This window comes from Mesoplodon mirus (genome assembly GCF_964341445.2).
Source record: "Mesoplodon mirus genome assembly, chromosome: 6".
In the NCBI taxonomy this organism is placed as follows: domain Eukaryota; kingdom Metazoa; phylum Chordata; class Mammalia; order Artiodactyla; family Ziphiidae; genus Mesoplodon; species Mesoplodon mirus.
Window position 1 is genome coordinate 29,336,844 of NC_138982.1, and position 15,271 is coordinate 29,352,114.

Here is a 15,271-nt window from a genome sequence, read left to right on the forward strand (position 1 = left end):
GACTTGGAGGACCCTTGATTCATCAGTCCATCAGCCCGTATCACCTGCCTCACTGGTCTTTGGTCCCATATTTTTATCTGTGCTCCAGAACTGCGGGGGGCTAATGCAGTAGCCACTAACCACAGGTGTCTACTTAAAATTCAATTTAAATTCATCAGGATCAAAGAGAATTCAAAGTTAATTCAGTTCCTCAGTCACACTAGGTACCTCTCCAGTGCTCAGTATCCTCATGTGAGTAGGGCTACCTGCCTGGACAGCACAGAGAGGGGACATTTCATCAGCGTGGAACATTCCTGTTGAACAGCACCTGCTTCCACTGCGATCCTAAATCAAGCTGAGCAACAGAAGTGGTAGGGTGGCAGGGCCGGGAAGGTGGCCGTCCTGGCCAGCTGTAGGCAGGACTGCCTGACATGTTGAGAAACTTTTTATATTGTGTGACACACGCCTGTGTTTGGCAGAAAGAGAAGACTGACCTAGGAAATTACAAAGTTTCTGTAAAGGATAGAAACGGCACCAGGTAGTAGCTGAGATTGCTGTGGAAATCCAGAAAGAAAGCTTACTTGGGTCTAGAAAAAAATTCTAGGTGGGAATCCAGAAGAATGGGTCTTTTCATCTGTTTGTGACGTCGGCCAAGTCTCCAGGCCTCTGACCTGGGCTTCAGTTCTTGGTTCGTAAGATAATGGTGCAGTGGGGTAAGAAGAAAAGATGGTTGCAGAAGCCCTGGCAGTTCTAACGTGCCTTGTCTGGGCCAGTCATGGCTGTATCCGGAAACTGGGGGGAGGGCGGTGTCACTCACCGTTTATAACTTGACTCCACTGCTTTTCCAGAAACAAGCCAGATAATTAGTGATGGTAGGAACCATCTTCCCTTCTAGCCACAGGCTAAAACACATTACGGGTGTTTCTCCTCTTCAAGTCCTGCCCATGTCCTCACTGTATGCTAAAGGCGGATAGGTTATCTTGGCATTTCTGCGGTAGAGACACCACTCTGAAAATAGGACTGTCCTTGCTCACTCTGTTGTCAACCTCAGATAAGCTCCTGAGTGGGGTGGGAGGTCAGGGTTCTCGCGGCTTATAGCTCAGCACAGCAGTCACATGAACAAAGCATCTGCAGTCTGGAGGTGGGAGGCCAAAGCCAAGGTCTGACGTGCACCCGCGGGCATGGACATGGGGGGGGGGACACCCTCCCCTGAGGCCCCCTGGCCCCGACCACCTCACAGAGGGCAGTAATGGGATGAGAAAGGGCCATCTGTCTCACCAAACTGCCCTAGTGCCATTAGGGATCACGTCCCCTTCTACTGCAGGGCCATGTGCTGCATGTCTCTTCCGTTTTGTAAGAATTGCTGTGTTGACAGGCTATAAACAGCTTTACAACTTGAGCTGAAGAACCTTGAGGCCTGCTGTGTCTCAGCACTGGGATCTTTAATGCCATTCTGTTCCTGTTCTCTGATTAAATCTCTTAAAAGTAGGCAAATTGTCAGAGGGGGAGACACCTGAGCCATTATTTAGCCACTGGCCCACATGTCACTCAGGAGAACATGAAATTCAGAGGGGGCCTGTCAGTCACACCCAGATTCCCTGAGGAGTGTTGCTGACTCTCTATCCAGGCTCTGCCCATAGCCCAAAAGTGGTCTTGGCCATGCTGGAGCCAGAGTTCCCCGGGGGGCCTTCCAGCCAAGGGGCTCTGTACCCCTCCTTAGACTTCAGGCCCTGCCCCAATTCCCCCCACCCCTCGGGGAGAGTAGGCGGGCGGGGCAGGCAGCAGGTGTGGCCACTGCATTGGCTTAGTTGGCTGTGGGCAAGGGCTCTTCCTGCCAGGCTGGAACATCCCTGGTTAGACTGTGGCTTTACTTCCATCCCAGGGCTGGCAGGAGCTTCTCTGATCTTAACCCAAAACCTTGACCGGTGTCCTTGGATGTCAGCTGCTTTCGTTAAAAACAAAACACATAATGACTCAGAAAGAAAGGAAAATAATTGTAGAGTAAAGCCATTGCGTCTCTATACTTTTTGCAAAGGACCATTCCGGGTTTCTGTGTCTGTAGAAGCTCTCAGCCCCCCGCATTGTCCCGGGAGACCCCCGGCGCGCTCAGCCAGGATGAGCCGGCTGTGAGATGTGAGGAGGAGATGGAGCACATTGGGCCCCCCCTGCAGCCCCACTGCAGGCGGTAGTAGCATCCCTGCAGATGTGGGTGGGGGGCACACTGGGGAGCCAGCCTGTGGCCTCATAACCATCTGGGCGTGTCACTCACTGCGTGGCGGCCACACCCGAGGGCAGGGGCGAGGACGGACACGCTGTCCTCACCCCACGCCCCCTCACATGGGCAAGCTGGTGCCCCAGGAGGAGGGTAATGAGCAGGGCGGGGCCGCGGGCCATGTGCTCCGCTCCCCAGGCCCACAGCTCCCACCGGAGGGGCCTCCCTGCGTCTTTCCGGGGGGATCGTGGGGCCCCCCGCCCTGCTCCGCGTCTCACCGTCTCACCGTTTCTTCCCTCCCCCACCCCGCCGTGCTCTGACTCCTTCCCAGGCCCCTTCAGCACCGCGGGGGCACAGGGAGAAAGGCGACACGGACGACTTCATCCTCGTCTCCAAGGACGACGAAGGGGGCGGCGCCAGGGCGCCCCCGGTCGGCCAGGCTCAGGCCCCGCGGCCCCTCCGGAGCTCGGCCCGGCGTGCCCCGGTGTTCTCAGACCCGCTGACCGGCCTGGCTTCGGCCTCGGCCTCGGCCTCGTCCGGCAGCCCCAGCTCCAGCCCCGACGACGACAGCAGCGGCAACAGCAAGGACTCGGGCTTCACCATCGTGAGCCCCCTGGACCTCTGACCGCCGCCCGGCCACCCCCGCAGCCCCGTGAAGACGCCTCTGAAACCCAGCCTCTTCCCAGCGCGCACGTGGCCTTGGTGCAGCCCTTGAAACCTGCGGAGAGAAGCAGGGGGCCCGCTAAGCACGCCGGCAGACCTTCCCCAAAATGCAGACGCCTTTCCCCTGTAGCTCACCCGGCCCCGCCAGTAAGGTCCCCAGCGTCACACTCACTGTTCAAAAAGACCAAACCACAGCTAGAATCACTTGCTTTGCCCTCTCCTCCCCAGCGAAGACGGTGTGGCCACTCCATCCGGTATATCTAGAAGGAAGAAGTGGGTTTCAAATCTTCCCTCCCCCAGAGCATCAGGCATTAGGAAAACTGGTATCAAGAAAACACTCTGTCTGGAAATCTGTATCTCAGCCTATTTCATACTTCATTCCTCCCTCGGGAAGCCGTACAGTAGAGGCCAGGTGCAACCAAATGGACTAGAACTAGTGGACCCCAGGGCTGGAAAAAACCTCCCAGATAGTTACAGTACTCTTTAGGAACAGGGTCTAAACTTAGGAATCATATTTACCTGCGACCCGGTTCCAGTTTTTTTCGTTTGTTAAAGAATACATTTCTAAACCTCAGACCACGTCAACTCTGGCCATCACTGCCCCTCCTTAAACAATTGTATTTCATCCTTTAGAATCTTTCATAGTCAGAAAAGAGGGTCACTTAGCCACGAATAAGGCATGACTGTGTGCTCTGCTGATTTGGGTCATCGTCTTAAAGGAAGGAGACAGTGCTCCCTGGAGTGGGATCTAGACAAGCAGGAGAAACACTGCGACTTGGGAAACAACTCCCCAGCAAGTGCACCTGCTTTTTTCCTTTGCTTGGCTTATCCCTTTGAAGAGAGGGGTCAAAAGAAGGCTGACTTTCTTAGCATGGAAACATGGAGCAAACCCTGGGCTGGGTCACTCCCCCGACAGACTTTGTGACCTCAGGCACCACATTTTATTGCTTTTGTCTGCAACATCTGCATCTGGGAAAGGACACGTCAGATGGAATGATCTCATAGACCCCTTCGGTTTTGAAGTCTGCGGATTCTAAAAGCCTATATGATGAACCCTAGCGAATGACAGGTGCCTTGGTCTCAGAGTCATGTAAGTCACATATTAGATAATATCTGCCATTACTATAAATGTAGCATTTTTTTCAATTTTAAAATATTTTAAGTCATTTTTTATGATTTCTGGATTTTCACTGAATATTGCTATTTACTTGCCAGCTAAGTTCAAGGATTGCTAGCAATAATCTAAATTACACATTATTTTCTCAGTCTACAAATCTACTTTTAATTCTTTACTGTTTTCTACATATTTTTGTTTTTTTTCCAATGTAGAGTTAATTTCAGAGCTAAGAGCCTCGGCTGGTTGCTGGCTGGTGTAAGCAGGAAACCACACTATTATTCAAGTAACAGAGAGGTTTAATTTTCTGACTGGAATGACATTGAGTGAAGACCAGTGGAGATGTATACCTTAATTTAAGCACACTATCAGCAGGCAAATGACAAGAACTGGGAAAAGGAATTGTTTTGTAAAAGGATACTTCAGGGTCTGGGCATAAATAAATTCAATATATCAGCCTGACCATTTCCCTAACTGTGAGGAAATAAGGAGGCACCAAGTTGGGGATTCCACATAGTTATCTGGCTTACTTACCTGAGTCACTGAAAAGAATAGGACAAATGAAAAAGCGGTTGGTTATTGAAGGTTTAGAAAGCTTTTACCCTTCCCAAATTTGAGAGCAGTTTGGTTTGGGAGGAGCCGTAATTAGGCTTCAGTGTCCAGCAGATTTTCTAAAATAGCATGAAGTTTCACTGATTTGGACAATAAAGAAGTCTTGGATTAAAGACTCAGCTGGCCAGTGGAGCATGGCACCCGCTCCAGCCCCTTCACCTGCCCCTGACTTACTGTCTGCACCACGTCCAGGCTCACTCCCCTACGGCAGGAATCAACAGGCCGAGAAGGGGAAGAGGTGTCGGTTGCTTTACAGACAGCTGCCACTATGTAAAGTCATGGCTGCTGTATGTACTAAAAGCAAAATGTCAAGCCAGACAAGCAACTTATTTTTGACAAAGCTGTTCATCAAGTAACTGGCCACTCTTAAGAGTAGAATATCTTGAACTGGAAATTTTAAAAAAGTTAAACTTTCATTAAATTCACGACTGTTATTGGAGAAATATCATAAAATATCTTTTTAATGTGACCACTACTTAATACAATGAAAAACTGTGTACAGTGTGTTGCTTCCAGGTTGGTTGCCTTTACATTGTGTACCCAGCAGGTGTCTCTAGCCAGGAGTGTCTGTCCAGCCGCAGTGCCCTTGAACCTAGTGGCTCTCCAAGTTCAAGGCTACTTACATTCTCCTTTGTAACCATGGCTCAGCAGGCACACCTACAAAAACATCTGGAACCCAGAGACCCCAGCAATCATACATAAGTAAAACTTGTAGATTCGGTTTTTCCCCAGTAAGTGCTAATTAGACCATACAATCCATCTGCGTCTTAAGACACTGTTTTCAGTTTGGAAAATGTCTGTTTCTAGCTGGAACTAGAGTGGCTAGTCTGTTGTTCACACTGGAACTGAGTTATGATGTCTTTGTATACAAATATAGCATATTTGGGCCAGGAAGAGAATTTCTTGTTAAAGAGTTTATTTGCCTCCACACGCAGAGTTGCTACATACATTCACAGTTTTAATAGACGGCAATTAGCTATTCCAGTTGTGCTTTAAAATCCCCAATATTATTTTTCATTAGTGAGTGCAAAGCAAATGTCCCATCTGGCTACAATTGGTCCTAGAGTTATAAATTCTGTAATCATCTCTAGAAGGTGCCCTCATTCTCCAGTTTCATCGTTTGCTTTTTCGGGTATGACTTCAAGGCTCCGGCGCGGCTTCTGGACGTCGGTGTTTTCTGTGCCTGGTTTATTGAGTCCACAGGAGACAGCCGCATAGTGGATCTGCTTCAGGTTCTCCACAGTCTCGTTCTTGGCGTACTTCAAGAGATCTGCTTGTCCCTGTGATAAAACATGTAATTTGTTAGACATTGTGAGATGAGCCATGACTTACGGTTACAGTTTGACAATATAGGTCTTCCACTGAAATAGAAATATTTTGCTTCCGCAAGAGGGCATATTTATTTCTGACCGGCATTGAATCCAAATAGGTCAATTTTAACAAAAAAACAAGTTTGTTTTCCCGGTTCCCAACGCCAGACTCCAAGAGTGTGCTGCCTTTTCAGTCCTTTCCGTTTTCTGGGTACTTTATGTTTACATACATGGAATCAAGCAGGCAGGGCTCTTGATGAATGTCCAGGGTGATCTGCCCGCCACTCACCTGGGGTTGGGGCAGAGAGGCTGGAGCAACCAGGAAAGGAATGACCATTAGCAGATGCAAAACACCAGAGCCAGTGACCAGCCATTGTCAACACCTGGCCAATCAACAAACTTACTTACTGTCTGACCACAAAAGATGTCCTAGTTGTTAATACATTAAAAATATTTCAAATCACATCTGTTAGTGTTGTGCAGTTTTTGAATCCAAAATTAACAATCAATCACAATTCAGTGCTCTTATTGAGCTGAAACAGCAGGGATTCTGTATTTCGGTTGATTTTGTCAAAGCTTTCTTGCCAGAATATCAGAGAAAAACAGTTGCCTTCCTTCTGAGGTGAGTGACCACAGAAACTCTCCTGCCCTCGGCCACCACCGTGCAGTGGCCACGTGGCTGAGAGCCAGAGAGAGCAAAGACGGCCACCTGCTGTCCCTGGGGCCAACAGACACCTTTCTTCCCAATACACGCAGTGGAGGGAAGAGAAAGAAGAGGACACTCACACCACTTTGGGAGTCTGAGAGAGGCACAAAAGTGTCAAATATTTTTTGTTTTCATGCAAATCGGAATGCAAGTTATGAGTGGTTGGACCTCAGCATGTCTGGGGCCCACGAGGACTTCCGGGCTGTTCTGGAGCTGAAGTCCCCAATCCAGGAGGGCTCACCTGGGTGTCTGCTCAGGAGCACAGCAGACTTTAGGTGCCTTCACTAATGTAACCGAGCGGAACCCTATGGGGCCTTCCTGGGACAGGCCCTTCCCCCATCTCCTCTGCTTTAGCTCCTCCCTGAAGCACCCAGGTAACAGCATCTGGTGCACATGTCCTGAGTTATTTCACAGATGTGAAAACCCCCCATCAAACAGAAGATGTTAACTACTTGATGACCTTGAGCACATAGCCCCCAGGCCTCCTGGAGCCTAAGCACTGATAATGTTAACCCCTGTGACGCCACCCTGTTACCTCTCCATCAGCCAATCAGAGAATTGTGCATGAGCTGATCACATACCCTGCGACCCCCTTCCCTCACCTGGCCTTTAAAGATGCTTTGCTGAAACCTTTCGGGGAGTTCAGGGTTTTGGGGGCACAAGCCACCCTTCTCCTTGCGTGACCCTACAATAAACCTTTCTCTGCTCCAAACTCCAACGTTTTGGTATTGTTTGGCCTCACTGTGCATCAGGCACACAAACGCGTTTGCTAGCAATTTTGGTGAGCCAGCCAAGAGTCTGTGCCTGTGACAGGTCGACCCCAGCCAGAGGCAGCCCCCTCCCTGAGGCACAGCAGCTGCCAGAGTACACTTCGTTCTGCGGATCTCAGAGGGACTATCCCTGACAGGCGCTGGCCACCCCTCGGCACAAGGCTGTTCGGAACCGAGAAACGTCTGGAGCAGTGGTCCACATTCAGTGTCGCTTGGGGGTAAGTCATTCCAGCTTGTGCAGGCTGGGCTCATGTGTGACAACACCAGGGTATCCTTTTTTTTTTTTTTTTTTAATTTAGAAAGTATTTATTCAAAGAATGTTGATATATATAAAACATTTCAAAATTCCATCAGGATTTTTTTTTTTTAAACATTACAACTACATCTTTACTAGACCATCTCTACTTCTTTTCAGGGTATCCTTCTCTATTGTGTTGGTTTCGCCTGTGGGGGAGCATTGGTTGGGATATTTCCCTTTTTTGAACTAGCCTTGGTCATTTATTCAGCTTCATCTCTGATGGGACATTGGCTGGGTTTCTCCCATTTTGTGGCTAGGGACCTATGACCCTGAGAGACCCATCTGAACTGCTGTTTGCTTGATATCTGATAACACCAATTGTGAATAATTAATTAGGTATGGATGATCAGAGCTCTGTTCCATCTTATAGTCCCCTGGGGTATTTTTGCAAAACTTGGAGATCTTTAGCTGTGCTCCCATAAATGAAAGAAAATATTTTTTTGGAAACATTGTGTGGCCTCAACACTCCCTGAGATCTGTAGAACAATGGCCCCTAACGGCTCAGCTATTATATCAGAGTGGGTCTTTTGCAATTGCTTTTATCTTGGGGGGTGGTGTGAATGTATGTGAATGAGTGTCTCTCGGTACCTGAGTCCAAATCCTATTCTTTCTTCCTCGTTTTGCTGAAAATGAGGCTTGTGAATGTGAGCAGATGATATACGTTATTGTCTATTAGTGTCATTTGTTTGTTTAAACTGCACTGGATATTTGGGAACTGGAAAAAAAGAAGTTCAAAAATAGCCCAAGATGGCTGGGTTTTATATAAGTAGTTAGAAGAGAAATTTGCATTTCTTTTCCTGTGCCTTTGAGATGTAAATGATCTCTCCAGATATTTGGTAACGTGAAATTTTAGAGTTGTGCTAAATTAAGTTAAATGATGCAAGTTCATCTGGTTGTTTCTAGATAGGAGAATTAAGGGGCAAAATAATATGGATACAGAAAGTGATGGAAGGTTTGTAGAAAAGGAACTCTGAGAAAAGAGTTTGTGCATGGTCAGCATAGACTAAGTTTAGGTTGAATTTAACTTAAGTAAGTAAATGAATTTTATTATTAGAAGTAAGCTGGTGCAAGACTAGATTTTTTTCTCTCACTGGTAAGAGGACAGAGTTTTCCTGGAATGCTGCCACTGATAACAGATTGAGTTTTTGTGCCTTTCAGTGATCTATATTTGCTTTTGAGATCTCTTCTCATTTTGGTTAAGGAATAAGTATTGTCTCACAATGACCTATGATCTTATTTGACCAAGTGTTTTGAAACTTTTTGACAAACTTCCCAAATATCAAATTTTAATTAATTAAAATTTTTTGACCTCTAGCTAACTATGGGATGCTTTGGCGAGCCCCCAAGGCATCTCAGAGAAAAATATTAAACTAACTAGGATTGTTTGGTATGTTAAATTACATGGGAAGCATTGTCAAATGAGTGATAAGCCTCCTCAGATTACACGGTATGGATAAATGTTTTTAATACAGACATTCTAGAAATTATATAAAGCTTCTGAAATTTGGATATGTCCTGGTATAATGTTATAATTTTAGTTGTTATCTTAAAATGTTGGGGGAGGAACCAACATGGCAGAATAGAAGGACGTGGAGCTCACCTCCTCCCACAAACACATCAAAAATACATCCACGTGTGGAACAATTCTCAGAGTACCTACTGAACACTGGCACAAGATATCAGACACCCAGAAGTGTCTAGAAATATCTCCTCATAACTGAGTAGGATGAAACATTTTTAAAAAAGGAATAGGGGGGCTTCCCTGGTGGTGCAGTGGTTGAGAGTCTGCCTGCTGATGCAGGGGACACGGGTTCGTGCCCCAGTCCAGGAAGATCCCACATGCCGTGGAGCGGCTGGGCCCATGAGCCATGGCTGCCGAGCCTGTGCGTCCAAAGCCTGTGCTCCACAATGGGAGAGGCCACAACAGTGAGAGGCCCGTGTACCACAAAAAAAAAAAAAAAGGAATAGGGATGGGACCTGTGTCCCTGGGAAGGAGCTGGAAAAGAGGAAAGAGTCCCGCACCCAGAGAAGCCCCCTCATCAGCTGGGACAGAAAGGGAGCTTCAAAGGCTCGGAGGAGAATGCAGCAGTCGGCAGCAGGCAGAAACGAGAGAGACCAGCACAGAGGATCCTAACTACCTCGCTGCACTGCCCAGCCCGAGACACTCACCTGCTGGTACGTGCAGGGGCTGGGTGCTGAATCTCAGGCTTCAGAGGACAGACCCAGGGAGAGGACTGGGGCTGGCCGCATGGAGACAGCCTGAAGGGCCTGTGGAGTGTGGTATGGGTGGCAACCAGGGGTGTACGTGGAAGAAGCCCTGGCCTGCCATAGAAGCGAAGCACCACTGCTAAGGGGCGAGTGAAGGGAGGGGCAGGGCCTGCCCCTTAGCAGCCTCTTTCTTCATGCTGCTGCTATGAGCTCTGGGAGCGGGACAGCAGGTGTACTGTGGCTGGGGTGGGTCTGGCCTTAGCAGCTGTGGGCTTGGTGGGAGCACACATGGAGGCAGAGCCTGGGCTGTTTCCAAGGCTCCCACGGCGAGCCCAGGTGCATGACTGCTGTTCTCCTGGTACCCGACTTCAGTGGACTGGTGTGTTGGGATCTGTGCTGTTGGCTTTGTGAGCACAGTGCCTGAGGGACACCGGGGCCAACTGCCTGCATTCCCACCGCGGAGGTAGGGCCAAGGGCTGTGCCGACAACAGTGTACTTTGTGAGCCCAGCCAGGCGACACCACAGAGCACACTCCCCTGTGGACAGCTCTGGCAAAGCAACACTCAGCAGCTCCTCTCTGGAGGGAGTGCTCCAGTCCCACCTATCTCACGGTGCAGCTCAGAATCAGATCTGGGAGCTTCTGCTCCAACAACTGTTGCTGACGGGGCAGCGACAACCATAGAACAACCCAGTGCAGACTCTAGTCACCACACCACCACCTGTCAAACGCACCACCTGTCAAGCACAAACAGCCAGTACAGGCTGAGGAAAGAGGTCACAGACATCCATACTAAAAACAGTCCTTGCACCAAAACTATTAAACCCATGCAGGGTATACAGGGATGCTCCCACATAAAAGTAGCACTCCAAGACCACAGTAGATAACTGTTTCTCCTAAACTCACAGAGTAAAAGAAATATAAGTAAGATGAAGAAGCAGAGGAACCACTCCCAATTAAAAGGTCAAGAGAACTTCCCCCAAAAGAACAATGAAACAGACCTCTTCAGTCTAATAGACACTGAGTTCAAAAAGGAGATAATGAAAATATTGAGGAAATTGACAAGGCCTATTGATAGAAATGCAAATTACTGTAAAAAAGAGGTAGACCAGCAAGGATCTCATTCAGATTTGATGGAGAAATTAAAACCTTTACAAACAAGCAAAAGCTGAGAGAGTTCAGCACCACCAAACCAGCTTTACAACAAATGCTAAAGGAACTTCTCTAGGCAAGAAACACAACGGAAGGAAAAGACCTACAATAACGAAGCCAAAACAATTAAGAAAATGGGAATAGGAACATACATATCGATAATTACCTTAAATGTAAATGGCCTAAATGCTCCCACCGAAAGACACAGATTGGCTGAACGGATACAAAAACAAGACCCATATATATGCTGTCTACAAGAGACCTACTTCAGACCTAGAGACACATACAGACTGAAAGTGAGGGGATGGAAAAAGATATTCCATGCAAATGGAAACCAAAAGAAAGCTGGAGTAGCAATTCTCATATCAGACAAAATAGACTTTAAAATAAATACTACTAGAAAAGACAAAGAAGGACACTACATAATAATTAAGGGATCGATCGAAGAAGATATAACAATTGTAAATATTTATGCACCCAACATAGGAGCACCTCAATACATAAGGCAAATACTAACAGCCATAAAAGGGGAAATCGACAGTAACACATTCATAGTAGGGGACTTCAACACCCCACTTTCACCAATGGACAGATCATCCAAAATGAAAATAAATAAGGAAACACAAGCTTTAAATGATACATCAAACAATATGGACTTAACTGATATTCATAGGACATTCCATCCAAAAACAAGAGAATACACGTTTTTCTCAAGTGCTCATGGAACATTCTCCAGGATAGATCATATCTTGGGTCACAAATCAAGCCTTGGTAAATTTAAGAAAATTGAAATTGTATCAAGTATCTTTTCTGACCACAACGCTATGAGACTATATATCAATTACAGGAAAAGATCTGTAAAAAATACAAACACATGGAGGCTAAACAATACACTACTTAATAACGAAGTGATCACTGAAGAAGTCAAAGAGGAAATCAAAAAATACCTAGAAACAAATGACAAAGGAGACACGGCGACCCAAAACCTATGGGATACAGCAAAAGCAGTCCTAAGAGGGAAGTTTATAGCAATACAATCCCACCTTAAGAAACAGGAAACATCTCAAATAAACAACCTAACCTTGCGCCTAAAGCAATTAGAGAAAGAACAAAAATACCCCAAAGTTAGCAGAAGGAAAGAAATCATAAAAATGAGATCAGAAATAAATGAAAAAGAAATGAAGGAAACGATAGCAAAGATCAATAAAACTAAAAGCTGGTTCTTTGAGAAGATAAACAAAATTGATAAACCATTAGCCAGACTCATCAAGAAAAAAAGGGAGAAGACTCAAATCAATAATTATTACAAATGAAAAAGGAGAAGTAACAACTGACACTGCAGAACTACAAAGGATCATGAGAGATCACTAGAAGCAACTCTATGCCAATAAAATGGACAACCTGGAAGAAATGGACAAATTCTTAGAAATGCACAACCTGCAAAGACTGACTCAGGAAGAAATAGAAAATATGAACAGACCAATCACAAGCACTGAAATTGAAACTGTGATTAAAAATCTTCCAACAAACAAAAGCCCAGGACCAGACGGCTTCACAGGGGATTTCTATCAAACATTTAGAGGAGAGCTAACACCTATCCTTCTCAAATTCTTCCAAAATATAGCAGAGGGAGGAACACTCCCAAACTCATTCTACATGGCCACCATCACCTTGATACCAAAACCAGACAAGGATGTCACAAAGAAGAAAACTACAGGCCAATATCACTGATGAACATAGATGCAAACATCCTCAACAAAATACTAGCAAACAGAATCCAACAGCACATTCAAAGGATCATACACCATGATCAAGTGGGGTTTATTCCAGGAATGCAAGGATTCTTCAATATATGCAAATCAATCAACGTGATACACCATATTAACAAATTGAAGGAGAAAAAACATATGATCATCTCAATAGATGCAGAGAAAGCTTTCGACAAAATTCAACAGCCATTTATGATAAAAACCCTGCAGAAAGTAGGCATAGAGGGAACTTTCCTCAACATGATAAAGGCCATATATGAGAAACCCACAGCCAACATCGTCCTCAATGGTGAAAAACTGAAAGCATTTCCACTAAGATCAGGAACAAGACAAGGTTGCCCACTCTCACCACTCTTATTCAACATAGTTTTGGAAGTTTTAGCCACAGCAATCAGAGAAGAAAAGGAAAATAAAGGAATCCAAATCAGAACAGAAGAAGTAAAGCTGTCACTGTTTGCAGATGACACGATACTATACATAGAGAATCCTAAAGATGCTACCAGAAAACTACTAGAGCTAATCAATGAATTTGGTAAAGTAGCAGGATACAAAATTAATGCACAGAAGTCTCTGGCATTCCTATGTACTACTAATGATGAAAAATCTGAAAGTGAAATCAAGGAAACACTCCCATTTACCATTGCAACAAAAAGAATAAAATATCTAGGAATAAACCTACCTAAGGAGACAAAAGACCTGTATGCAGAAAATTATAAGACACTGATGAAAGAAATTAAAGATGATACAAATAGATGGAGAGATGTACCATGTTCTTGGATTGGAAGACTCAACATTGTGAAAATGACTCTACTACCCAAAGCAATCTACAGATTCAATGCAATCCCTATCAAACTACCACTGGCAGTTTTCACAGAACTAGAACAAAAAATTGCACAATTTGTTTGGAAACACAAAGACCCCGAATAGCCAAAGCAATCTTGAGAACGAAAAGCAGAGCTGGAGGAATCAGGCTCCCTGACTTCAGACTATACTACAAAGCTACAGTCATCAAGACAGTATGGTACTGGCACAAAAACAGAAAGATAGATGAATGGAACAGGATAGAAAGCCCAGAGATAAACCCACGGACATATGGTCACCTTATCTTTGATAAAGGAGGCAGGAATGTACAGTGGAGAAAGTACAGCCTCTTCAATAAGTGGTGCTGGGAAAACTGTACGGGGACATGTAAAAGTATGAGATTAGATCACTCCCTAACACCATACACAAAAATAAGCTCAAAATGGATTAAAGACCTAAATGTAAGGCCAGAAACTATCAAACTCTTAGAGGAAAACATAGGCAGAACACTCTATGACATAAATCACAGCAAGATCCTTTTTGACCCACCTCCCAGAGAAATGGAAATAAAGACAAAAATAAACACATGGGACCTAATGAAACTCAAAAGCTTTTGCACAGCAAAGGAAACCATAAACAAGACCAACAAGACCAAAAGACAACCTTCAGAATGGGAGAAAATATTTGCAAATGAAGCAAATGACAAAGGATTAATCTCCAAAATTTATAAGCAGCTCATGCAGCTCAATAACAAAAAAACAAACAACCCAATCCAAAAATGGGCAGAAGACATAAATAGACATTTCTCCACAGAAGATATACAGACTGCGAAGAAACACATGAAAGAATGCTCAACATCTTTAATCATTAGAGAAATGCAAATCAAAACTACAATGAGATATCATCTCACACCAGTCAGAATGGCCATCATCACAAAATCTAGAAAGAATAAATGCTGGAGGGTGTGGAAAAAAGGGAACACTCTTGCACTGCTGGTGGGAATGTGAATTGGTACAGCCACTATGGAGAACAGTATGGGGGTTCCTTAAAAAACTACAAATAGAACTACGATACGACCCAGCAATCCCACCACTGGGCATATACCCTGAGAAAACCATAGTTCAAAAGGAGTCATGTACCAAAATGTTCATAGCAGCCCTATTTACAATAGCCCGGAGGTGGAAACAACCTAAGTGTCCATCATTGGATGAATGGATAAAGAAGATGTGGCACATATATACAATGGAATATTACTCGGCCATAAAAAGAAACGAAATTGAGCTATTTGTAATGAGGTGGATAGACCTAGAGTCTGTCATACAGAGTGAAGTAAGTCAGAAAGAGAAAGACAAATACCGTATGCTAACACATATATATATGGAATTTACGAACAAAAAAATGTCATGAAGAACCTAGGGGTAAGGCAGGAATAAAGACACAGACCTACTAGAGAATGGACTTGAGGATATGGGGAGGGGGAAGGGTAAGCTGTGACAAAGCGAAAGAGAGGCATGGACATATATACACTACCAAACGTAAGGTAGATAGCTAGTGGGAAGCAGCCGCGTAGCACAGGGAGATCAGCTCGGTGCTTTGTGACCGCCTGGAGGGGTGGGATAGGGAGGGTGGGAGGGAGACGCAAGAGGGAGGGGATGTGGGAACATATGTATATGTATAAC

At 45.4% G+C, this 15,271-nt stretch overlaps 2 protein-coding genes across 5 annotated transcripts in view; one reads left to right on the forward strand and one right to left on the reverse strand.

Moving 5' to 3' along the window:
- Positions 1 to 5,343, forward strand: part of TBC1D5 (TBC1 domain family member 5) — a 563,684-nt gene extending 558,341 nt beyond the window's left edge. For both annotated transcript variants that reach the window (XM_082625793.1, XM_082625794.1), the window contains one exon: positions 2,523 to 5,343. In XM_082625793.1, the coding sequence (XP_082481919.1) occupies positions 2,523 to 2,816 (294 nt within the window). In that variant the 3' untranslated portion in view covers positions 2,817 to 5,343. The remainder of the gene's footprint in view (positions 1 to 2,522) is intronic.
- Positions 5,344 to 5,479: 136 nt separating this feature from the next.
- PLCL2 (phospholipase C like 2) overlaps positions 5,480 to 15,271 on the reverse strand; it is a 209,731-nt gene continuing 199,939 nt past the window's right edge. For all 3 annotated transcript variants that reach the window (XM_082625790.1, XM_082625789.1, XM_082625791.1), the window contains exon 7: positions 5,480 to 5,860. In XM_082625790.1, the coding sequence (XP_082481916.1) occupies positions 5,681 to 5,860 (180 nt within the window). In that variant the 3' untranslated portion in view covers positions 5,480 to 5,680. The remainder of the gene's footprint in view (positions 5,861 to 15,271) is intronic.